Source organism: Lynx rufus, unplaced genomic scaffold (genome assembly GCF_022079265.1).
Source record: "Lynx rufus isolate CCGP_SWC_20201006 ecotype Redwood Valley unplaced genomic scaffold, mLynRuf1.p SCAF_3, whole genome shotgun sequence".
Taxonomy (NCBI): domain Eukaryota; kingdom Metazoa; phylum Chordata; class Mammalia; order Carnivora; family Felidae; genus Lynx; species Lynx rufus.
The window spans coordinates 60,303,763-60,330,847 of record NW_025814845.1 but is presented as its reverse complement, the minus strand read 5'-3'; the positions used below and the strand labels follow the sequence as shown (position 1 = coordinate 60,330,847).

Genomic DNA, 27,085 nt, shown 5'->3' with positions numbered 1-27,085 from the left:
TATCATTAAGACCAGAAATGAAAGCAAAACAGGTTTCTTGAGAGGAAAGTAGTCACAGAGATGAGTTCGGTTTGGGGCAATAGAGAATTTGGTGTGGGGTTGGTTACATCATTAACTTCAATTCTTTATCCCCTCTCTCAAGTCCCTTTGCTGAGTAACTTTGCAATTCCTCCCACTTAATGGGGTACAGCATGTTTCCTAGCACCTTGATTGGCCATGTGACTAGTGTGGCCAATATAATAAGCAAAAGTGACAGTTTTTCTGTTCTAAGTTTAGCCCAAAAAGAGGCTTCATATGTTTCCACTTGTATGTTTGTATTTCTGTCATTTTCATAAGAACATGCCTGGGCTAGTCCAAAGGCAGGAGAAGGAGAGATACATGAAAGAGACCTGCCCCCACAGAACCCCAGGCTAGATTGGACAATTCTCAGCTGACCTACAGACTCACAGATGTGCAGCAAGCTCAGCCAAGGTCGTAAGAAACACCCATCCAAAGCTTAAATCAGCTGAGCCATAGATGTGTGGGCAATGATAAGTAACTCTTGAGTGGTCTGGTATATAACAAAAGCTAACAAGGTGTTTACAAAATATCTAGGAAAATATGTTCAGCAGGTAATTGCAGGTAAGAGTTTGAAGCTAAAAAAAAGAAAAAAAAAGACAACTAGAGATAATATATTTTCTCAGCATTAATTCAAATCATACCTATAATCTTTTAACCATGAAGTTTTAAATTAGTTAAATAATATTCTAGAAAAAGGTTTGGGTTCTGTGGTAGGCAAAATAATAGCTTTCCAAAAAGGCAATATCTACATGGCAAAAAGGACTTTGCAGATGTGCTTAGGGCTAAAGACTTCCAGATAGGGAGATTATTTTGGATAATCCAGGGAGTACAATCTAATCACACAAGTCCCTGAAAGCAGAGAAACTTTCCCCTTTCACCTGCATCTGACAGAGGTGGGAAGTGACAAAAGAAATTTGAGCATGAAAGGGAATCTGCCATTCTTGGCTTTGAAGATGGAGGAAGGGGCCCTCAAGCCGGGGAATGTGGGTAGCCTCTCAAAAATGGGAATGGACAGGATACAGATTTTCCCCTCCAGTCTGGAAAGAAGCCCTGCTGCCACCTTGATTTTAGCCCAGTGAGATCCATGGCTGACTTGACCCACAGAACTGCAAGATAATAAATTTGGGATGTTTTAAACCACAAAGTTTGTGGTAATTTATTATGGCAGCAACAGAAAACTAACAGGGGGTCCTATAAAATTTATGTGCAAGAAATAGATGATGGCAAAATAATTTTTTTTTAAAGAAACTAGGGGTGCCTGAGTGGCTCAGTCAGTTAAGCCTCCAACTCTTGATTTCGACTCAGATCATGATCTCACAGTTCATGTGTTCAAGCCCTGCATCAGTCTCCACGCTGTCAGTGCAGATCAGAGCCTGCTTGGGATTCTCTCTCTCCCATTCTTTTAGCACTCAATGAATCCTAATTACCACAATTAACAGCATCCTCCCAGCTAACAAGCAATTCAACAGAATAGCAGATAATGACAATGCTCATTTTTAATGGGACACAGGTGTCCTTCTGGACTGATGACAAGTCTAAGCAGGTGCCCCAGTGGATGGATACAACACACCTCAACAGCTACTTTGGAAGTAGTCCACAAAATTCTGAACCTTCCAAAGTGGAGAAATCACATTTTTTATTTTATATTTAGTAAAAGAACAGGGAGGCCAATAAAAGAAGGAGCCTGGAGAACATGTTTTTTTGTTTTTGTTTTTGTTTTTAGTTTATTTATTTTGAGAGAGAGAGAGAAGCAGAGAGAGAAGGAGAGAGGGAATCCCAACCAGGCTTGATGCTGCCAGCTCAGAGCCCGACTAGGGCCCAATCCCACAAACCATGTGACCACAATCTGAGCCAAGATCAAAAGTAGGACGTTTAACCAACTGAACCACCCAGGCATCCTGAGAGCGCCTGTTTTGGTAATAAAACCTCCATCTAAAATAAAACAAATAAATGTCCTAGCTGTAACCTATAGATTTACTTTAGATAAATGCTGATTTTACCAATAAATTTGTAATCATGGCTGAACCTGTCCATTCAAATTGCAATTAATATCAAATTCCCAAGGACTGAAATGTGATTTTTATGTTAATAAATATTTGCAAAACTCAAAAGAAGTCTGATACATAAAGAGACTGAATTGAGATATACAGCAATTTACTTATTTATACTTTTTTAAATTTTTTAATGTTTATTTATTTTTGAGAGAGAGTGCGTGTGTGTGCACGCGTGCGAGGGAGGGGCAGAGAGGGAGGGAGACACAGAATCCAAAGCAGGTTCCAATTTGTCAGCACAGAGACCAATGCAGGGCTGGAACCCACGAACTGTGAGATCATGACCTGAGCCAAAGTCAGATGTTTAACCAACTGAGACACCCAGGCACCCCTACTTACTTCTACTTTGATCTCTGTTTCACAAAATATTTGAGGTGATTCAAGAAAAATATTTTTAAGTTACAAACGGAAGCACGGGTTGTTGTTGTTTTTTTTTTTTTAATGTTCGTTTATTTATTTTGAGAGAGAGAGAGCACATGCATGACCTGGAGAGGGGCAGAGAGAGGAGAGAGAGAATCCCAAGCAGGCTCCACACTGACAGCACAGAGCCGGGTGAGATCTTGACCTGAGCCAAAATCAAGTTAGATGATTAACTGACTGAGACACCCAGACGCCCCTATTGTTTTTTAAGATTTATTTTATTTTAGAGAGAGAGAGAGAGCACAAGCAGAGGAGAGGGGCAGAGGGAGAGAGGGAGAGAGGGAGAGAGAGAGAGAGAGAATATCACATTCTGAGCGTGAAGCCTAACACGGGGCTCAATTCCACAACCCTGGGATCATAACCTGAACTGAAATCAAGAGTTGGATGCTCAATGTACTGAGCCACCCAGGTGCCCCAGAACAGTTTTGGATAAAGAAAAAAAAAAAAAAGCATAATACATTATAACACAGGTCAAATAGGACTCTAAAAAAACACTTTCTTCCAAAATTAAAAAAACACACAATAAAATCTGTCAATAATTAATTTTGTAGACTGACTGCCTATTTTCCATGACCCTTCAAAAAATGGCTATCTTTATTCATTAGAATCGCATCCAGAAGAACTCTGTTGCTCATGCAAAATGTAAGGCCCTATCAGGAGAGTTTAAATACTGTGAATCTTGGGGAATAAAAATCATACTAAAAAGGGGTTTGCCAACATGAGGGAGAAATACCTGGCAGTCTGAATCAAAGAGAATTTTGCTGCAGTTACCTTGGTACCTCAACCACATACATTAAATGAGTAATAAGAGACTACTAAAGTAATAACTCTCCCCTTGCCTCATCTGTCCCTTAACACCGAAAGTGTAAAAGAAAAAATAATTCCATAGTCATACTCAAATGAGAAAAAAAATCAGTGCTGTAATAATTTTTTTAATGTTTATTTATTTTTGAGAGAGAGAGAGAGAAACAGAATGTGAGTGGAGGAGGGGCAGAGAGAGAGGGAGGCACAGAATCCAAAGCAGGCTCCAGGCTCTGAGCTGTCAGCACAAAGCCTGACACAGGGCTCGAACCCTGAACCGTGAGATCATGACCTCAGCCAGTTGGACACCCAACCAACTGAGCCACCCAGGTGCCCCAAAATCAATGCTGTAATAAAGCTCACTTCAAGACCTCTGAAGATCTGTGACCCCAGAGATCCAAGTCCCTTCAAGGCTGAAAAACCCTTTACACAGAGGAACTGGGGGATAGGATCCGGGCAGCACGGTGATACAAAACTTCTGTCAAATTACACTGAGCTAAACAGAACTAAAGACAAAATGCCTAGGGCATGTAATTATTAACGGAATGCAAATATCTGGACATCTTATTTCTTAGTGTAATCCTGAAAATAAATTCACTAATATCTCTGACACTGGTTTATTCATGAAACTAAATGCAGAAGTTCTGCTTATGCTTACAATGTGAAAGCCAAAAGAATAAAACAGTCAATAATAATATAAACAAATGAAAATTAAAAAATAAAAACTGGAAAGAACACTAACAATAAGAGAGTTGGATAAAATCATGACTTTTCTTGAATGCATCACAAAGCTGAGATCACAGGGCAACTAAGTAGCCTTAAATCCAAGGAGAATCAGTCCACATTCCCCATGCCCCCTCCATATGCATACTCAGGACACTCTCACCCATGGCAGAGTATAGAAGGCAAGCAGGTAAGAAGAAAAAAAAATCAGCTACAATTTTAGGACTACTAGAAACTCCCTGGGAAATCCACACACAAGAGGAGTTCACACTCAATTTACAGGCCCTTTCCACAGACCTCCACCAGATGCTCCTGGGAAAGACTGGAGCAGGCCAGGAGACTAGAAAACCTTCCTGAAGAGTGCAGGCAGAGAGTTAGCCACTGCTGCCAGAAAGGCATGTAACCCTGAAAACATGTAGGGCACAGGTGTAGGGAAAAGAAAGAAAAAAACACCAAAACTTCTACCCTTAGGGGTAGGTCAGGAAACAGTCCTGAGCACAGTATCCTCACCAGTACAGTAAAGCTGGGGAAGGGCCTGGACACTGGCACAAGACCTGCAATAAATAAATACCAAAAGGAGAAGGGACAGAAATACTGAGAAAACCCCATTCCCAAGGTCCAGCCACACTGCATCTACTTAAGAAAAAGGCTGGACTTGGAAAACAGAATATCCCTCCTCCACCCATCACCAGCCTAGCAGGCACTAATAAGCAACAGCAATCTATACCAGGGGAGAGGAAAGAGTATGCAGAGAGACCCCCCTCTGAGGCACAGCTGCACAGGCAAGGCAGAAAATAGAGCATAAAACAGAAACGCTGAGAAAAACCTTCTAGCAACCCAGCCCCCACCCTAAGCACAACGTAAAGTACAGAAATGTGAAGCTGGTGGTAACCATAGCAACAACAAAACCAAAACCTAGCTCAACTTCTGACTGGACTGATTGAACACTGTGACAAGAAGAGGCATGTGCATTCCCAGGCATAAATACTAGGTACTTCGGTCTCAACTGTTCTACACAAGATGTTCAACAGTCAAAAAATTTGAGATACATGAAAAAAGAGCCTATTATCAACAGAGAAACAGAACCAGAGTCAGAGATGATCAAGTGGCCTTTCTTTATTAGGATCTGCCACTGGCAAACCATGGGTATATGCACATACATGGAGGAGTGAAGAGATTCAAGATGACGAGAGAAGAGAGAAGCAAGCACAAGCCTCTCCAACCTGTCTCAGCTCTGATTTAAAAAAAAAAACATTTCCATACAAAACTATTTCTTACTATATTATAAAATCGGTACCTTAAAAAATTAAAACCACCACTAAAATTACAAATACTATGATTCTCATCAAGCTACTGAATAATTCTCATTTGTCAGACATGAAAGAAATCATCTAATAATTTACCAGTTTTATTTTACGTTGCATATTTCTCACGCTATAGTTTTTAGATGAGTGAAAATTGTTTTTAAAGTTGCACTGGAAGAGAATATGGGGAAGACATAAAATGAAAATTTTCTATAGGATAAAAGCAAACATTTAAAGATAAAATATTCTAACAGTAATTAATATCCCTAATAAATATTTTCAAAAAGCAGAAAAGAAGACAAACTGCTCAAAAGAAAAATAAGCAAAAGATATAAATTAGAATACAATGAAGAAACAGAAATAAAGACTGATGATATCAAGAGAGGTTAAGAATGCAGGCACTCATTCACTGCTGGAGGGATAGGGATGTAACCAAGTAGAACCCAATACTCCTCTAACTTAACAACAAAAAAGAATCCACTGGGTACTATGCACACTGAAAAGGAAGGCTCCTTTCTAGTTATATTTCTGCCACCTCCCTCTTCATCCTGTATCAAGCCGTAGCAGACAGTATTCGTCCATATCATTCACTTTCATGCTTCTGTACCACTGAAATACTTTTCTCTCAACCCCCCTGCAAAATTCTTTCAGGACCCAGTTCAAATACTTCTTGCTATACCCTTTTCCAGGTAGAATTAATTTACCTTATATCTGTGATCCCATAGAACTTGGTCCATTTCTCTTCCACAGCAATTAAAATAAAAGGTTATATATAGTACACAATATGTACTAATTTATTTTATGTAAAGAGCTCCTACTAATCAAAGAATTGGAATAGAACATGAAGAAAATCCGTAATAAACAATATAAATGGTTTTTTAACACATGAAGATATACAACCTCAATAATAATAAACATAAATTAAAACTTGAGTATACCATTCATTACCCAGCAAATTGTCAGAGTTCAAAAATTTTAACTACACTGTATATGGAAAAATAGGCATTCTAATACTGTTTACTGGCAAGAACATAAATTGTCAATATCTCTATGAAGGCAATTTGGCATTACCTATCAAAATTATAAATGCACATATCTTTTGATTCAAAAATTCTATTTCTCAGAGTTTATACTACAAACGTATTCATAATCTTTGACAAGATCTATGTACATGATTATTCACTGCAGGATCATTTGTATTAGCAAAAGATTAAAAAGATAAATGTGTATCATAGAGGGAAATAGGGAAATGGTTAAATAAATTATGGTATATTCACATGATGAAATATTATATGCAGGTCATTATAGCACTATTTTACAAGAGCCAAAACATGGAAACAACCTAAGTGTCCATCAACAGATGAATGGATAAAGAAAATACGGCACATGTATACAATGAAATATTTATCATTCAGTCATAAGAAAAGAATGAAATCTTGCCATTTGAGACAACATGGATGGACCTTCAGGGCATTATGCTGATAAAAGTTAGGCAAAAAATAACAAATACCATATGATCTCACTTATACATGAAATCTTTAAAAAAAAAAAATGAACTCACAGATGCAGAGAACTAATTGGTGGTTACCAAAGGCAAGACGGGGGTGGTGAAATGGGCCAAGGTGGTCAAAAGTACAAACTCCCTCTTATAAAATAAATAATCATGGAAATGTAATGTGTAGCAAGGTGACTACAGTTAATAATACTGTATGGTCTGTTTGAAAGTTGCTAAGAGGGTAAATCTTCGAAAGCTCTCATCACAAGAAAAGAAAGTACATCTCTATATAGTGACAGATATTAACAAGACTTACTCTTATGGGGATTTCCCAAAATATATAAATATTGAATCATTATGTTGTACACCTGACACTAATATATTATGTGTCAATTATATCTCATTAAAAAAAATAACTAGACAGCTCCATCTAAAACTATCTCCAAGATATATCATTTTTTTAAGTTTATTTCTTTATTTTGAGAGAGAAAGAGAGAGCAAGTGCAGAAGAGAGGCAGAGAGAGAAGATCTCAAGCATGATCTATGCTGTTTAGTGTGGAGGAGCCCGATGTGGCTCTAGAACCCACGAACAGTGACATCATGACCTGAGCTGAAATCAGGAGTTGGATGCTTAACAGATTGAGTCACCCAGGCACGCCTATGATACGCTGTTAAGTTAAAAGCAAGCAAGATGCAAAACGAGGAATACAGTTAAATAAGAAACAATTCTGACATTAAATGTATGTGTTTTTTTTTCCTACACCAACCAATCATCTGACATCAGCCAAGTATCCAACACTTGAACACAATTCTGATACTATCTACCTGGATTTTGCATCAGATCCCACAAGTTAAGGATTCAATCCCACAAGACTGCCCCCACTTCGGATGTCAACTGTAATTCAGGGCCTCTGGTATTTCTGGCCAAATGGCTAGAAATCAAGGCGTCCTGTGACCCCCTCCACAGACTTCATAATTTACTAGTATAGTTCACAGAGCACAAAGAAACACTTACTTAACATTTACCAGTTTATTATACAATAAAAAATATGATAAAGGATACAGACGAACAGGGACATAGGGGAAGGTCCAAAAGAGTCTAGAGTGTAAGAGTTTCTCTCCCCAGTGGGTCTGGGTGAGTCACCTTTCTGGCACACGTATATATTCACCAATCCAGAAACTCTTAGAACCCCACAGTACTGGGATTTTTATGGAGGCATAATCAATTATGAACTCAATCTCTAGCCTCTCTCCCTGGCAGGGCTGAAAGATTATTCTTTTTTTTTTTTTTTAATTTGTTTTGTGTTTTATTCATTTTCTGAGAGAGAGAGAGAGAGAGAGAGAGAGAGCGAGCGAGCAGGGGACAGGCAGAGAGAGGGAGACACTGAACCCGAAACAGGCTCCACCAGAGCCTGATGTGGGGCTCAGACTCAAGAACCATGAGATTATGACCTGAGCTGTAGTCTGACATTTAACTGAATGAGCCACCCAGGCACCCCAGGGCTGAAAGAGTCTAATCATGGCTTGCTCTTTCTGGTGACCAGCCCTCACCTAAGAGTCTACCAAGATTTGCCTTATTAGAACAAAAGATGCTCCTATCACCCAGAAAATTACAAGAGGTTTTAAGAGCTCTGTATCAAGCACTGGGGGCAGAGACCAATATAAATATTTCTTATCATATCACAAAATCTTAGCTCCAACACTTACTAGCTCTGTGACCCTAGGCAAGTTATCTAATCTATCAGTGCCTTACTTTTCAACTCAAAAACATAACATTATAACAACAGCTTGCACATAAAGTTGCTGTGGAAAATAAATTAATTATTGAATGCCAGTGTTCAATATATGTTAAGTATTACTATAATAAGTCATATTTTTTTCTTTAGGACTATAAAAGGTCAAAGAAGCAGAGATGATAAACTTTTACAACTATATGTCCCTGTACATATTTATGGGACAAAGCATAATGTTTTTTAATCAAAATTTTAAATGAATGCAAACAAAATGAATTAAAAAAAAATACTTACTTTGTAGCAGCAGCAAAATATCTGCTGGGCACCCAAACATTTACAGAACAAGGATAAAGAGATGTCTGACAAGTCGTCTTGGAAAGACCATGCTTTTGACGATGTATCAAGACTTGAAAGAAAAAAAATACATTAATCATTACATCCATACTTTTTATATTCTTAATGTTTCCAAAACAAAAAAACAAAAATATTAAATATTTTATGAGTCTCAACCATTCTTTAAAAAGTGTAATAGTGGGGCACCTCAGTGGCTCAGTCAGTTAAGTGTCTGACTTCGGCTCAGGTCATGATCTCCAGGTTGGTGAGTTTGGGCCCCATGTTAGGCTCTGTGCTAACAGCTGGAGCCTGGGGCCTGCTTTGGATTCTGTGTCTCCCTCTCTTACTGCCCCTCCCCTGCTTGCACTCTGTCTCTGTCTCTCTCTCTCTCAAAAATACATAAACATCAAAAAAAATTTTTTCAGTATAATAATAGAACCTACAATACGTGAAACTAAAGCCAAGTAAACATCTAATTCAACAATTGTCTTCATTTTTTGTTTAAGATTTTGTTTTTAAGTAATCTGTACACCCAATGTAGTGCTCAAACTTACAACCATGAAATCTACAATTGTATGTTCTACTGACTGAGCCAGCCAGGTGCCCCCTGTCTTCATTTATTTTTAACTTAATGTAGTTCAGGTTCAACAGAGTATGTTAGCTCTGCTATTATGGAATATATATCCTGAATTTCTTAATAATTTAATTTTTTCTCTTTTTATATGTATAATACATTCACAGAGTTGCCCAATGTACATCTGAAGAATAACAGCTAAGTGGAGGGAATTGCCTTACCAGAGATCAATGTGTTATGAAGTTATGGTAATTAAGACACTTTGCTATTGGCACAAGTATAGAAAGACAAATTAATAAAACAAAAATAGCCTAGCAACAGACCCATACACATGTGGATATTTGAAATATGACAAATGTTATTGTAGATCATTGTGCAAATAATTCAATTAGGTGGTGTTAAGAAAAGAGATTATTCATAGGGAAAAGAATAGATTTAGATCCCTATCTCATAACACACACACACACACACACACACACACACACACACACACCACACACCAATCAAATTTAGATGGACCAAGGATTTACATTTGAATGGCAAAACTAAAAGCTTTCAGAATACAGGAAAGTATCTTTTTGATCAGTTAGGAGGGACCAATTTCACAAACAAAACGCAAAAGCACTGGCCAAAAATGACTTATTAGTGTTAAGACTATCTGTTTATTAAAGAAAGTGAAAGACAAGCCAAAATTGAGATAATAACAACATATATAACAAAGAATTAATATCCAGAATATGTAAGATAAACCTAATTAAAAAAATAAAAGAGGCAAACAGGTTTCTAACTGAAAAGGCAACATAAATGATGCATGAAATGCATGGAAAAATGCACAATCTCATTTGTAGTCACATAAATATTAATTTAAACCACAATAAAATACCATTTGATATTGCTGTTTAAAGTAGGCCTCTAAATTAACATTACACCAGCATATAAAATAAACCACATCCCTAAGTATTTTGCTGCAGCTGACAATATTTTTTTCATAAGACTTCTTCAATGAACAGTGCTTTGATTTCATTGTGGACAGGTAACAGTTTCTAGATGAGAGCATTTAAGCAGCAATGTTTTACATACATCAGACTGGCCAAACTTTTTTTAAAAAGTCTGGGGTTGCTGAAAATGTTAAGGATAAATTTTACACATAGCAGATAAGAGTATGAATTGGAATACCATTATGGAAAACAATATGACATAACTCAATGAGTCTAGGCATACACATATCAATGATGCAGTTATTCCACTTCTAGGAATATATCCTAGAGGAACTCCTGCCCATGTATACTAAGAGACATGCACAAAAATAACATCATCATAACATCAGGAGACTTCTGGGGAAGATGGCAAAGTATGAGGACCATAAGCTCATCTCGTCCCAGAGACACAATTAGATATCGGCCAATTCAGTGTAAGTAACCCAGAAAATAACCCAAAGATTGGCAGAACAGACTCTCCACAGCTAAACGTAGAGAAGAGGCCACTTTGAAGAGGGTTGGAAGGACAGGGATGCGGTTGGGAGCCACATGGAACTGCAAGACTGTCCACAAGAGGAAGGAACACCATGGGCATAGAGAAAGCAGAGAAATAAACCCTCACACCAAGACAGCCCAGAGGAGGAAGACCAGTCCTCGTGACATTTGGCTTCGAAACCAGAGGGACTGAATTTCCAGAGTTCTTACAATCAGCGAGGCTTAATATTTGGAACTTTAAAAGAAATCAGCAAGCTCAAGGGACAGACAGGTGGCAGAGCCAGGAGGGCAAAAGGAAACTGAGCCCTTGCCCTTAAAGAGACAGCACAACAAACAGCCCCATGGAGATAGAGCACAGAAACAGCAGGTTGAACAATGCCTCAGGTATATGAGAGGGAGATATGTTTATACAAATCTCATTGTGTACTGGAGAGCCAGGGTCCTTGAGAGACTTCTCCAGGAACAAAATTGCTGGTGAGTGCCATTTCCATGCCTCACCCCCAGCATAAACACACCAACACCTTTGGGAACCAGCGCAATGCCAACACTTGCTAACTTGCTAACAGTGCACCCTGCCCCCAGTTCTCCTGCTGACATGCCCCTTCCAGCCAGGCCTCCAATCCAGGTCTCCTCCCACAGCAGATTCACATAAACATTTCTAACACCATGCATCGCTACCCCAAGCACTTCTGCAGATCTGCTGCCTCCAACACAACCTGACTCAGTCCCTAGTTCTGGAGGTCCTGCTCTGCTAACTCAGGGCCTTGCTGGCACCAAGCACGCTGCCCCCATGTTCACCTGAAGTTAGATGCTCCTGGATCTCTGACAAACACCTGACCTGACTCAATTAGAGCCCAAGGGGGCCCCAGACTGGCCCACTGACACCACAGAGACCAGATCCTGCCCATAAAAGACAAAGAGAGCCACTGCAGATGACTGGACTGAAGGCAAACATGGCTCAGCCACAACAGCAGGGCACATTCAACACTCATGGGAGACACACCTGAAGTTCCAGGTTCTGGTGAATAGGGGACACTGACATTGCATTGCAGGGCACTACAGAACCTATTCCTCATAAGGTCCTACTTTCAAGAGCAGGAGACATAGCTAACTTTTCTAACATGCAAAAACAGACACAGAGAGTTAGACAAAATGAGAAGACAGATGAGTTTGTCCCAAATGAAAGAACAGGACAAAATGACAAGAGACCTAAACAAAATGGAGATATATAATATGCCTGATAGAGAATTTAAAAATTTTTTAATGTGTATTTATTTTTGAGAGAGAGACAGAGCACGAGTATGGGAGGGACAGAAAGAGAGGGAGACATAGAATCTGAAGCAGGCTCCAGACTTTGAGCTGTCAGCACAGAGCCCAATGTGGAGCTCAAACCCACAGACCATGAGATCATGACCTGAGCTGAAGTCAGATGCTTAACCAACTGAGCAACCCAGGAGCCCAAAGAATTTAAAGTAATGGTCATAAAGATACTCATTAGGCTTGAGAAAAGAGTAAAGAATCTCAGCAAGACCTTTAACAAAGAGATAGAAAACATAAAAAAAAAAAGATGAAAAACTCGATAACTGAAGTTAAAAATACACTAGATGGAAAACAGTAGCAACCTGGAGAACAGAGTAATGGAAAGCAATAAAGCTAAACAAGAGAAAAAATAATAAATGTGTAAGTAGACTTAGGGAACTCAGCAACACCATCAAGGGTAATAACATTCACATTATAGGATTCGCAGAAGAAGAAAAAGAAAAGGGGGTAGAAGAAATTTACTTGAAGAAATAATAGCTGAAAATTTCTAAATCTAGGGTAAAAAAAACAAAAATCCAGATCCAGGAGGTAGAGATCCCCAAACAAAATCAAACTAAGGAAGTCCACCTCAAGACCAACTAAAATGGCAGAAAATAGTTATTAAGAAAAAAATTTAAAAGCAACAACAGAAAAGTTACATCCAAGGGAAACTCCATAAGGCTATCAGCATATTTTTCAGCACAAACTTTGCAGGTCAGAAGGGAGAGCTAGATATATTCAAAGTGCTATGGGAAAAACAAACAAACAAACAAACTGCAGCCAAGAATACTGTGTCCAGCAAAGTTATCATTCAAATAGAGGGAGACAGTTTCCCAAACAAAAATTAAAGGAAGTCATGACCAGTAAATCAGCCTTATAAGAATGTTAAAGGGGACTCTTTGAGTGGACGGTAAAGACCACCAGTAGGAATAAGAAAAGTAGGAAACACAAAAGAAGTAAAAATAAGTTCACCTATAAAAATCAGTCAAGGGATTTACAAAAATAAAAGCATATAAAGTAGGGCACCGTATATCTATAAAGTGGGAGGAGAGGAATAAAGAATGGGTTCTAATTGAAGTAACAATCAAATTAGACTGCTGTATGCATATTATATATAAACCTAATGGAAACCACAAATCAAAGACCAGTAATAAATATGCAAAAATAAAGAGAAAGGAATCCAAGTATATCACTAAAGAAAGACAACAAACCATAGAAGAAGCAAAGAACAACTCCAAAAAGAACCATAAAACAAGTAACAAAATGGCAATAAGTACATACCTACCAACAATTACTTTGAATACTCCAGTCAAAAGACAGCACAACAAAATGGATGAAAAAGCAACACCCATCTATATACGGCTACAAAAGACTCACTTCAGACCTAAAGATGTGCAGATTGCAGTGCCATGTCTAGCTCAGTCAACATGAGACTCTTGATCTCAAGGTCATGAGTTCACACCCCACATTGGGGTAGGGTTTATTTAAAAAAAAAAAAAAAAGTACATGAAGACTGAAAATAAAGGGATGGAAAAGCATTTATCATGCAAATGGAAGTGAAAAGAAAGCCAGGGTAGCAATACTTATATTGGACAAAATTGACTTTAAAACAAGGACTGTAACAAGAAAGAAAGAAAGAAAGAAAGAAAGAAAGAAAGAAAGAAAGAAAGAAAGACCCTATATAATCATAAAGCATAAAACAGAACAAGAAGATATAACAACTGTAAATATTTATGCAACAAGCACCCAATACATAAAGCAGATAATAAGAAACATAAAGGGAGTAATCAATAGCAATAATAACAGTAGGGGACTTTAAAACCCACTTACATCAATGGATATCATCCAAACAGAACATCAACAAGGAAACCATGGTTTTGAAAGACACATTGGACAAGATGGGTCTAACAGATGTATTCAGAACATGGTACATTCTACAGAATAGGTCACATATTAGGCCACAAAAGCAAGTCTCAACAAATTCAAAAAGATCAAAGTCATACCATGTATCTTTTCTGACTGCAACACTATGAAACTAGAAATCAAGAAAAAATCTGGAAAAAACACTAATACATGAAGGCTAAATAACATGCTACTAAACAATGAATGGGTCAACCAAGAAATCAAAGAGGAAGTCAAAGAATACATGCAAGCAAATGGAAATGAAAACACAGTGGTCCAAAATCTCTGGGAGGCAGCAAAAACTGTTCTAAGAGGACAGCTTATAGCAATACAAGTCTATCTCAAGAAGCAAGAAAAATCTCATATCAAGAACCTAACCATATACCTAAAGGAGCTAAAGAAAGAGGAACAAGCAAAATCCCAAAACAGCAAAAGGAATAAAATAATGAAGATTAGAGCAGAAATATATAGAAAAAACAAAACAAAACAATAGATCAATGAAACAAGGAGGTAGTTCTCTGAAAGATCAACAAACCAATAAACCTGGAGCCAGACTCATCAGAGAGAGAGAAGACTCAAATAACCAAAATGAGAAATGAAAGAGGAGAAATGACAACTGATACCACAGAAATACAAAGGATTATAAGAGAGCATTATGAAAAATCATATACCAACAAATTGGACAACCTAGAAAAATGGGTAAATTCCTAAAAATATATAATATACCAAAACTGAAGTAGAAAGAAACAGAAAATAAACAGATCGATTACCAGCTATGAAATTGAATCAGTAATCAAAATTCCAACCAACCAACAAACAAAAGTCCAGGACCTGGTGGCCTCACAGATAAATTCTATCAAACATTTAAAAAAGAGTTACTTAATTTTCCCAAACTATTCCAAAAAGTTGAAAAGGAAGGAAAGCTTCCAAATTCATTCTATGAGGCCAGCATTACCCTGATGTTGAAATGAGATAAAGGCACTAACAAGAAAGGGAACTAAAGGTTAATGTCCCCGATGAATATAGATGTAAAAATCTTCAATAAAACATTAGTAAAATGAATCCAACAATACATTAAAAAACTCATTTACCACGATCAAGTGGGCTTTATTCCTCTGATGCAAGGTAGTTCAATATTCTCAAATCAATCAACATGTATATCACATCAGTAAGGGATAAAAAACATAGTATCATTTCAACAGACGCAGAAAAAGCAACAAAGTACAATATCCTTTCAAGATAAAAACCCTCCACAAAGTAGGTTTAGAGCGAAAATACCTCAACATAATAAATGTCATGTATGAAAAACCCATAGCTAACATCATCCTCAATGGGGAAAAACTGAGAGCTTTTCCCCTAAGGTCAGGAAAACGACAAAGATGTCTACTCTCACCACTTTTATTCAACATAGTACTGGAAGTCCTGGTCACAGAAATCAGACAACAATAAGAAATAAAAGGATCCAAATCAGTAAGGAAGAAGTCAAACTTTCACTATTTGCAGATGATATGACACTTTATACAGAAAACCCAAAAGACTCCTCTAAAAATCTACTATAACTGACAAATGAATTCAGTAAGCTCACAGGACACAAAATCAATATACAGAAATCCACTGCATGTCTATACATTAATAATGAAGTAGCAAAAAGAGAAATTAAGAAAGCAGTCCCATTTACAACTGCAACAAAAATAATAAAATACATAGGAATAAATTTAAACAAAGAGGTGAAAGACCTATACTCTAAAAACTATAGAACACTGATGAAAGAAACTGAAGAGGACACAAATGGAAATATATTCCATGCTCATGTACTGAAGAACAAATGTTGTTAATATGTCCATACTACCAAAAGCGACCTACAGACTTAATGCAATCCCTATCAAAATACCAACAGCATTTTTCACAGAACTAGAATAAATAATCCTAAAATTTGGATGGAAACACAAAAGACCGTGAACAGCCAAAGCAATCTTGAAAAAGAAAAACAAAACTGAATGTATGACAAAGCAAGATTTCAAAATATACTACAAATCTTCAATCAAAACAGTGTGGTACTGGAGTATCCGACTCTTGATAGCGGGTTCGTGAGTTCAAGCCTCACGTTGGGCATGGATGCCTACTTAAAAAATAATAAAAGGGCACCTGGGTGGCTCAGTCAGTTGAGCATCCAACTCTTGATTTCAGCTGAGGTCATGATTCCAGGGTCATGGGATCGAGCCCCACATTGGACTCCACACTGAGCATGGAGCCTGCTTGGGATTCTCTCTCTCCCCCTCTGCCCCTCTCCTTCTCACTCAAATAAAATTAAAAAAAAAAAAGAAAAGAAATATTATTCAGCCATAAAGAATGAAATCTTGGGGCGCCTGGGTGGCTCAGTTGATTAAGCGTCTGACTTCAGCTCAGGTCATGATCTCGCGGTCCGTGAGTTCCAGCCCCGCATCAGGCTCTGTGCTGGCCGCTCAGAGCCTGGAGCCTGTTTCAGATTCTGTGTCTCCCTCTCTCTGACCCTCCCCCGTTCATGCTCTGTCTCTCTCTGTCTCAAAAATAAATAAACATAAAAAAAAGTTTAAAAAAAAAAAAGAATGAAATCTTGGGGCGCCTGGGTGGCTCAGTCAGTTAGCGTCCGACTTCGGCTCATGTCATGATCTCGCAGTCCGTGGGTTCGAGCCCCATGTCGGGCTCTGTGCTGACAGCTCAGAGCCTGGAGCCTGTTTCAGATTCTGTGTCTCCCTCTTTCTCCGACCCTCCCCTGTTCATGCTCTCTGTCTCAAAAATAAATAAATGTTAAAAAAAAAAATTAAAAGAAAAAAAAAAGAATGAAATCTTGCCATTTGCAACAACATAGATGGATTTAGAAATTATAATGGCGGGGTGCCTGAGTGGCTCAGTCAGTTAGGCAGCAGACTCTTGATTTCGTCTCAGGTCATGATCTCACAGTTTGTGAGACCATGCCCCACATGGAGCTCACACTGCTAGTGCATGGAGCCTGCTAAAAAAGTAAAAAAAAAAAAAAAAAAAATTATAATGGTATGTGAAGTCAGTCAGTCAGAAAAAGACTAATAACATAGGATTTCACCCACATGTGGAATTTAAGAAACAAAACAAAGAGATAAACCAAAAAAAAAAAAAAAAACCACACAAAAAAAAACAAAACAAAACAAAAAAAACAGACTTAACTATAGAGAAGAAACTGATGGTTACCAGAGGGGAGGAGGGTAGGAGGATAGGTGATACAGGTGAACGGGAGGGATTAAAGAGAACACTTACCATGATGAGCACTGAGCAGTGTACAGAATTGCTGACTTACTATATCATACAGCTGAAACTAATATAACACTGTATGTCAACTATATTGGAATTTAAATAGATCATTATCATCATAACATTTTTGTAATGGCAAAACTGCAGAAACAAACCCAAACATTTACCTACAGTAGAACGGATAAATTATGGTATATTCCTATAATGGAAAGCTAGAGAAGTATAAAAATGACCATATTATATGGATGAATTTCACAAACATAATTTTGAGCAAGAAAAGTAATTGGCAGGGGCACCTGAGTGGCTCAGTGGGTTAAGCATCTCACTTCAGCTCAGGTCATGATCTCTCACTTTGTGAGTTTGAGCCCCACGTGGGGCTCTGTGCTGACAGCCCAGAGCCTGGAGCCTGCTTCAGATTCTGTGTCTTCTTCTCTCTCTGTCCCTCCCCTGCTCGCCCTCTGTCTCTCTCTCTCAAAAATAAATAAACATTAAAAAAAAAATTTTGGGGGCGCCTGGGTGGCGCAGTCGGTTAAGCGTCCGACTTCAGCCAGGTCACCATCTCGCGGTCCGTGAGTTCGAGCCCCGCGTCAGGCTCTGGGCTGATGGCTCGGAGCCTGGAGCCTGTTTCCGATTCTGTGTCTCCCTCTCTCTCTGCCCCTCCCCTGTTCATGCTCTGTCTCTCTCTGTCCCAAAAATAAATAATAAAAAAAAAAAAAAAAAACGTTGAAAAAAAAAAATTTTTTTTTTAAATCACACATGGTAGGAGTGCCTGAGTGGCTCAGTCAGTTGAGTGGCCGACTTCAGCTCAGATCACCATGTTGCAGTTCATGAATTCAAACCCCACATCAGGCTCACTGCTGTCAGCGTGGCGGCCGCTTTGGATCCTCTGTCCAAGACTACACGCGCTCACTCTCTCTCAAAAATAAATGTTAAAAATATCACACATGGTAAATGAAGGAACAGCAATTATCCATTCAAGGTTTGGCAAACACTTCCAAATAATAATTCTAATTGTACTAAACAAGAAACCAATAACCTTGGCAAGATCCACAAAATAATAATTCTCTTGAATATAATAATTCCAACCTACTATAAAACAATCTACCACCATTATTTGGAATCCCAAGTCAGGACAACCAGAGATTAACTTTTCAACAGAAATCTATGAAACTGTGACGGACTAATAAAAAACAAATGGCAAAAATACCACTACGTTGACCCTTGAACAACACAAGTTTAAACTACGTGCATCCACTTATATGCAGATTTTCAATAAATACAGTATAGTACTGTAAATGTATTTTCGCTTCCTCATGATTTTCTTAATAACATTTTTTCCAGCTTACTTTATTGTAATAATACAATATATAATACATATAACGTACAAAATACGTGTTAATCAACTGTTATCAGTAAGACTTCCAGTCAACATTAGGCTATTAGCAGTTCCATTTTTGAGTTAGGGGGAAGCGAGGGAGAGGGAGGGAGAGGGTGTGTGACAGTTACCATGGTCTGTCCCTGTTCCACTAGCTGGGGGTAGACTCAATAAAGAAAGAAACTAAAAAAAATAAGAAACTAAAAAAAATGTTATATGCATATTAGCAACTGCATGGGAATGGGGGGGGGGCACACTCCTAATCCCTACACTGTTCAAGGGTCAGCTATATTTAAATAGCACTGTTAGATCATCATACCTGTGTTTTTAATCCCTCTGTAGTCAATTTGTCTATGTGTATTATTACATGCCATTAACACATTTCTTCTCTCCTCACTCTTAGCAGAAAACCTTGCTTGCTACTTCAGAGAAAATAGAATTATCTCAACTACTTATGAACCTACCTGAATCTGTACTCTCAAGTCACTCCCACGCCCACCCCTTGGAAAAGAGAAATTATTCCCTCGCCTTTGCTAGTTTATTCTTTTTTTTTTTTTAAACATTTATTTATCTTCAGAGAGAGAGAATCTCAAGCAGGCTCCACACTATCAGTGCAGAACCCAACATGGGGCTCGAATCATGAACAGTGAGATCATGACCTGAGCCAAAATCAAGAGTAGGCTTAACCGACAGACACCCAGGCACCCCTCCTTTGCCAGTTTATTCTTATACCTGAAACTGAAAGGTTAGCGTTCTGTAATCCTCAGTTTCCCTAGGAGATCTTATCCATCTAGTCTTTGCCTTCCCACTACACCCACCACACTCTGGGCCACCATCATCTACCATATGATTACTGCAACAAATTCAAAACTATTCTATCTTCTACCCTTGGTCTTCTCTATTTCTTTTCTACCTACCAGTAAGACGGATCATTTAAAAGTGAAAATATCATGATATCCCTAAAATGCTTGGATGACTTGATCATTGAATAAAGTAAATTCCTAACAAGGTCCTCCATGAGCTACTTCTAACCTACTGTGATCTTCATCTAACAGGACTCTCTTTCATACTTGCCATACTTCAAATACACTGGCCTCCTTTCAGTTTCTAAGACACACCCTGTTTTTTAACCACTTTAGTATTTTCAAATATAAAATTAATCTTCCCTCCATCTGTAACATTCTCCCCTACCCCCCCCCCATGCCCTTTCCATAGCTAATTCCTAAATATCCTATGATCTTTGAGGGATATTTCAGGGACTCTATTAAACGACTACTTCAGAAAAGTCTTCCTTGAAGATTCAGAATAGGCTAGGCCTCCTCACATACACTCCTATAGCACCTTGTACTTTCCCCTCACATCACTTAGGACAACTGTAATTAAAGAAAATAACTAGCCAATTAATGTCTGCTCCTCATAAATGATAAGCATCATGGGGAGGGAATGTGTATAGCTTACCCACCATTTTTGTCCCTATCACATAGCACAGTGTTTGTTTAAACACACACACACACACACACACACACACACACACACACACTAAACACCTGTTGAATAAAGCAAGTAAATTCGAACAAATGAAAGCACAAAGTGGATTTAAATTACTTTAAATATTATTCATTACAACACATGGAAGAGGGGTGGCATTTTGTTGAAGATCCATTGATTTTTTCATTTATTCAACAATGAATATGCCAACAAAACATGTGCTAGCACTGCTTTAAGCATTTAGTGAACAAACCAAACAAAAATCCCTGTCCTCATGGAGCTTACATCCTAGCGGGGGGAGATAACACTATTAAACACAAAATGGTAGTGATGGAGAAGGGGGAACCCAGTGGGTAAAAGTGACTGAGTCAAGAGGACAGTGGGTTGCAACTTTAAGTTAAAGTAGGCCTCATCAAAAAGGTGACATGTGAGCAAAGACTTGAAAGAAATGAGAAAATTACTCATACAAGTATCTAGAAAAAGTGTTTGAGACTCACCCCAGCTGGGAGAAAAAGTTCTCCCAAGGCAGAAATGTGCTTGGGGTTGATGAGGGAACAAGGAAGCTAGTGTGGCTAGAGCACAATGAGTGAGGGAACAGGGTAACTGTGAACAGGTCAGAGGGTAAGCTGGGTAAATGGGGGTGGGACTAAGCAGGAACAAGATGATATGGAATACCCTCGGGCAGTGCTATCCAATGGAAGTATAATGTAAACTACATGTATAATTTTAAATTTTCCAGTAGCCACAATAAAAAAGGTAAAAAAGAAACCAGTGAAATAAAAATTAACATATTTTATTACAGCTAATACCACAAAATATTATTTCAACATGTTATCAGTATAAAAATTTCAGGTGTTCTACTGTTTTTGGTACTAAGTCCTCAAAATCTAATGTGTATTTGACACGCTCAATTCAAATTAGCTATGTCTGAAGTGCTCAATAGTGGATAACAACATGGACAGAACAACTGCAGGCCATTCTAAGGACTTTAGATTTAGAAAAATGGGAGACTTTCAGAATTTTGAGCATAAGAGTAAGTTATAGGACCGATTTCACTACTTGTTGAGAATATAGAGAAATCCAGGTGAGGAATGGTAACAGCATGCAAGGTAGTTGCTATAGAGTTGTGAGAAGTTAGATTTTGGATTTTATTTCGAGGGTAAAATCAACAAGATTTGTCAACTATTTATTTAACGTGAAGTATGGGGAAAAGGGGGAGTTGAGGATATTCTCAGGTTTGGGCCCAGACAACTGAAACATTGAAGTTATCATCAAATGACATGAGAAAGACCACAGAATATGAAGAGCTTGATTTTAGACAAGTGTTAAGTGCTAATAAGATATACAAGTGGAGATCTAGAACTGGCAGATGAGTTTAAGAATCTAAAGTTCAGGAGATGTCCCAACTGTAGATATAAATTTGAGAACCATTAGATATGGACAACAAACATAAATTTGAGAGCCATTAAGATATAGACAATAGTCAAAGCCAGGAGACTTAAATGAGATCACCCAAGGAGTGAAGAATTTATATACAAAAGACATGAAGATGAAAGATGGGATCTTGGCCCCTGAGACATCCCAAGGTAAGAGGAGGAGGAACCAGCAAAGTAATGTGAGAAATGACAGTGAGATAAAATTAAAAAAAAAAAAATTATGAGAGCAAGGAATCTTAGAAGACAAGAGAAGAAAATGTGACAAGCAGAGAATAACTTTTAGTTCTCTTTTTGGTTTGTCTAATGTAATGTTATTTCTGTCATACACGAAGATAATGTTATTAGTCTCTTTTGCTCATTAGTAATCAGGCGCTGTGATCTCTTGCCACCACTCTTTTAAGCAACAACTATCCCAAATAGAGAATGCTGGTCTTGACACTAAACATTCAAGAAGCTCAAAGAAAAACATAGGAGGCAGTTAAAAATAAAAAATCACTGGCCTGTGAGTGAAGCTTCAGTTCTTCCTCCAGCTACTGACTAGTTATATGAACTGTGACATACCTTAACAGGATGTTTCTTCCTCTGTAAAATGCGAGTGATGCTGGGGGCTGCCTCCACTTAAAGAGCTACCTTAATTAAGTAACAAAAAGTATCAGTGCCTCAAAAACACAAAACAAAAATTAAAAAGCACTGTACAAAAAAAAAAAAAAGCATTGTACCAAAAAAGGGCTGTCCTCCTAGACAATTGGAGCTTCCTAAGTGCTGAAAAGATCTGCTACCACGAAGTACTACACAATTAGTCTCCAAATGATAAATGTTGATGCAAATTAGGCAAGGTCTAGACGTTAAAGAATTGCCTGCAACAACGTACTCCCAAAAGCACCCACGGGTATTTTGTAAAGTGTTCAAGTTTACAGACGTAGGTCACTCAAATATACCACCTCTTCCATACCAGAACTCACTTCTCTTAATCAAATTCCTTTCCCGCGCAGCCCACACCCCCAGTAACGCAGACAGAACCGTGTCTTGGCCTCCGTCCCTACGGGTGACTGCCGGGGGCGGGGGGGCCGGTGGCAGTGTGCATCCCTCCCCCCACCCCCCACTCCACCCCTAAGGTGGACGGCTCCAGAAAGGAGTGAAACCTCTGATAAGGTCGCTTTTAAGTAGCAATAACCCTCTGGAGGACTTAGAACCCCAAAACAGCAGGAAACTTTTCGAGCCCCAGTGCAGACCCCTGCTTAGGAGAGTCCGGCTTACAACTGGAGTCTCCACGCCAGAGCTATTATCCCCCTAAGCGCAGACAACTGCTTGCTTTACCTCTACCGAGGTATCTTATGGTTGCCGCCATGTCGATGATTCCGGATTGTGTTGACGAAATGGGTCCTACGCTTCAACTTGGAAGAAACTTAAAAAGGGTTCCTCTCCGGAATTGGCAGAGGGGGAAGGATTAGAAAGAGCAAGAGGAAAAGGGGCGGGAACCAAAACAGGCTCTCAAGCCTGCAGGGAAGGGCGAACAACGCCTGTGCCCCGTGGCGGTGTTACACTCAGTCTCCCGTGCTAGTCTTCCGTGCTAGGACCCTATGTTTCGTGGTTCCGGTAAAGCAACTTAAACTATCTTCAGAGAAATCTCCTCGTGGAAAATACGGTCCTGTGGGCATTGCCCTGTTTTATTTCTTTTTTTCCTCTTTGATTCTGCATATGAACTCAGAACGATAATTTTAATATATTGTGAGAATACCCAGGAAAGCATGAAAAACAAAATCTGAAGAATCTCACCAGCTTCCATCGCTCCATTTCCAGCCTGAAAAAACTTTAAAATTCGCCAGGTTTTCCACTACCACCCAAGGCGGGTGTCCCACTCACTTTCTTTTTATCTCAACCCAAGATCAACGTGGTTCTAAGTTAATCTTTATCTAAGTTAGAATCAATTGAATAATACTTGAGAATTTTGTATAACACTTCTAGTTTTAAAATGGCAGGTTTGAGACCTACGCACTGGTTATTATGACTGAAAAAAAAAAATCAGTATCCTTTCCATTACGTCACAGCTGTTGGCGGCGTCGTTTAATCTACAATGAATTTGATCAGATTATATCACTTCCCAGTTTAATTTAAAACCCTCCAGTAACTCTCTATCCCTACACACACACACACACACACACACACACACACACACTCACACTCACACACTGGAGCTCCCCTCTGGTCTTTGTTATCTCCCCAGCCTCAAATAGCTGCCAACATCCTTCTTCCGCCCAAACACACATATACACGCACACTTCATTCCCCCCTCTCTTTAGAATGAATATTTTGCACCAGCTCCCTAAATAACTTTTTAAACATTTTGGCTCAAGCTTTACTCACTGATGAAGGCTCCCTCCTCCCTGAGTTATGGCCACCTCTTCCTGGTTTTGAACACTACCCAGGCATATCTGCTTATATTTGTTGAAACAGTTTAATTGAGGGGTTCCTGGGTGTCTCAATCAGTTGAGTGCCCGACTTTGGCTCAGGTCATGATTGCATGGTTCATGGGTTCAAGCCCCACATTGGGCTTTGTGGTGACAGCACAGAGCCTATTTCAGAATCTCTGTCTATCTCTCTCTCTCTCTCTCTTTCACGGTCTCAAAAATAGACATCAAAAAAATAAAGTTTTATTGATATATATTTAATATACCATGCAATTCACCAATCTAAATTGTACAATTCAATGGTTTTTAGTAACCATCACTACAATATATCTTTTGCCACCAATCTGAGCTTTTTGTGGGCAGAAATCATATCTTATTCATTTTTATAACTTCAATGCATTACAGTACTGTGAGAAGTGAGATGATTCATTTTCAGAAATACCAAATAAAAACTGTGCTGTCTAGTTAACAATAGGTTTACAACATATTGGAAATATGTACAACCCCTTCCCCCAACAATGGAGTCCCAAACCCTTAGACCCTTCACTTCCTGTCCATATCTTGAGCTATGCAATGAGCATGCACCAAAGAACTGAAGTCTGTGTCACTTCAAGGAATGTACATTTGTTCCAATCAGACTTCTTGTTGCCTTACACGGGCATAGACAACTTCTGGGTAAGGCTGTAACCTCTGGAATACTCAGTCAATGAAGAATCAGGGGAGGGACTTGCTTGCTAGGAGGTAAATTGTCTGCTGTCACTGCCCCGAGTGTGCCTGTCCATCAGACACCTGCTCTTGCAAGAATGTTGATTAAAGCCTTGCTTCACTGTGCTCTGAGGCTCTGCATCCCTCCTTTGACTCGGTCAGTGGGTTTATTTCTCACAAGTATCTGGCACATAAGAAGCCATCAATAAATGTTTGATAGTAAATGAATATATACCTGCATGAATTAGTGACTCCATTAGAATGGCAAGCCTGCAAAATTAACTTGCTTCCATGAAGCTGCCCACAAGAAGTTGGACTGAATCAAAGTAAGAATTTTCATGCTTTATTTCACATTTATATATTGTACCCATCTACATGAAGGATAAGATTTCTAATTTATTTACCTGTCTTATTAATACCTAAGCAGTTACTTCAAAGGTTCCACACCCATTTATGACTGTTACATACACACACAAAAAAATTCAGGGGCTCCTGAGTGTCTCAGTTGGTTAAGTGTCCAACTCTTGATTTGGCTCAGGTCATGATCTCATGGTTCATGGGTTTGAGCCCTGCAGTGCATCGGGCAGTGCAGAGCCTGCTTGGGATTCTCTCTCCCTCTCTCTCTGCCCCTGCCCAGCCTGTGATCTCTCTCTTTGAAAAAAATTCCAAGAACTTGAATCTACTTTTATAACTTCCTTCCCTTTCTCCCTGCTTCTTTTCTTTTCTCCTTTCTTTTCATAAATATGCTACTATTTACCATGTGACAAGTAGTGTGCTTGGCTATGCACAGATGTGGCAAAAAAACCCAACACAGCCGTTAATCCCATGATCCTTAAAAATTAATTTTTTAATGTTTATTTTTGAGAGAGAGCATGAGCAGGAGAGGGGCAGATTGAGAGGGGGACAGAGGATCCGAAGTGGGTCTCCACTAACATCAGTGAGCCAGATGTGGGGCTTAAACCCACAAACCATGAGGTCATGACCTGAGCTAAAGTTAGATACTCAACTGACTGAGCCACCCAGGCAACCCCAGAATTAATTTAATTTGAGGATAAGTTTAAGGGTTTGGGCAAGTTCACCAAATCCATTTCCAGACAAAAACACTTAGATTAAAAATGCTTTTCCTTAGCCTCTACAATTCCCCTTTTCCATAACTAAGATCAGTTGGCCTCCATCCCTGCACATCTTTATGTCTCCTGTTATAACAAGATAATTTAAACACTCAGTATTGGGACTCAGAGTAACATGTAGTATACTTGTAGTAGTAGCCTTATTAAAGCTGTGTCCTGTAGAAGTGAAACTTATCTAACTGCCCACTTTGACCATCAGAACTTGATGGCATTAGTCAGATGAAATCCAAAGTCCAGGTATCTATATATAATAACACATAAAGAGGTTATTTAACTTGAGACTAAAAACTACAAAAATCCACACTCTGAAATGGGAACTCCAAGCCTCTAAATATTGAGTATGTAATGAGGGTCTCACTGAAGAGGGGCAGTAGAAGTTTTGGTTAAGCAGTGGTGCCCTGGAGCCAAACATTCTAGGTTTGAATCCCAGTATCAATACTTACCAGCTATGTGACTGGGGGCATGTTGGTATACCTCTTTGGGTCTCGGTTTCCTGGGATATGGGGCTGATGAGATAGTTTATTGAGGTACTTACTACAGTACCTGGCACAGAGTAAACACTCATTCAGTGTTACAACTTGTCAGTAGTAAGGAACCAGTGAGAGCTCTTAACCAGAAAGGCAAAATGAATAAGCTATCCTAGTAATTTTTCTTCCATTATCTGCTTATTTCTTAATATGATACATGCTGTTTGTGTCTCTACATGTGCTAGGATGTCACGTTCTGTATTTCAGAGCTTTTATTAGTATTTGCAGAAAGTCTTTAGGCTGGGTTTATAACATCCTCAAAGTTCACTCTAAACGCAACTTTTCCCAGTTGATTTCTAGGAAGGTTTATACTCTCCAGGAGTCTTGGCAATATGCCAGTTGTCTGCCTGCTTGGCTAACTTCCCTGGGGAAAGCTTTTAAATATTTGCCTAGCCCTGTAGCTTCTTCAACCATCTTTCAATTGTGCTGGAAACTCCTCTGCAAGAAGAGTCACTTCCCTTTTTGGGTTCAAGTTGAAAATGAATTCTCTTATTGGATAAAAATAAGGAACTCCATGACGTATCCTACTTCCAATAGTATGCATCAGAATCACCCAGAAGGCTTATTAGAACAGATTACTGGGCT

General features: G+C 38.8%; 1 protein-coding gene across 1 annotated transcript in view; it reads right to left on the bottom strand.

Annotated features, from left to right (window-relative positions):
- The window catches only part of MRPL1 (mitochondrial ribosomal protein L1), a 98,514-nt gene extending 75,328 nt beyond the window's left edge, over positions 1 to 23,186 (bottom strand). Inside the window, exons 1-2 of the mRNA XM_047091808.1 lie at positions 23,048 to 23,186; positions 8,882 to 8,993 (exon numbers count right to left, since the gene is read on the bottom strand). Coding sequence (XP_046947764.1) covers positions 8,882 to 8,993; positions 23,048 to 23,078 — 143 coding nt within the window. The 5' untranslated portion in view covers positions 23,079 to 23,186. The remainder of the gene's footprint in view (positions 1 to 8,881; positions 8,994 to 23,047) is intronic.
- Positions 23,187 to 27,085: the final 3,899 nt, after the last annotated feature.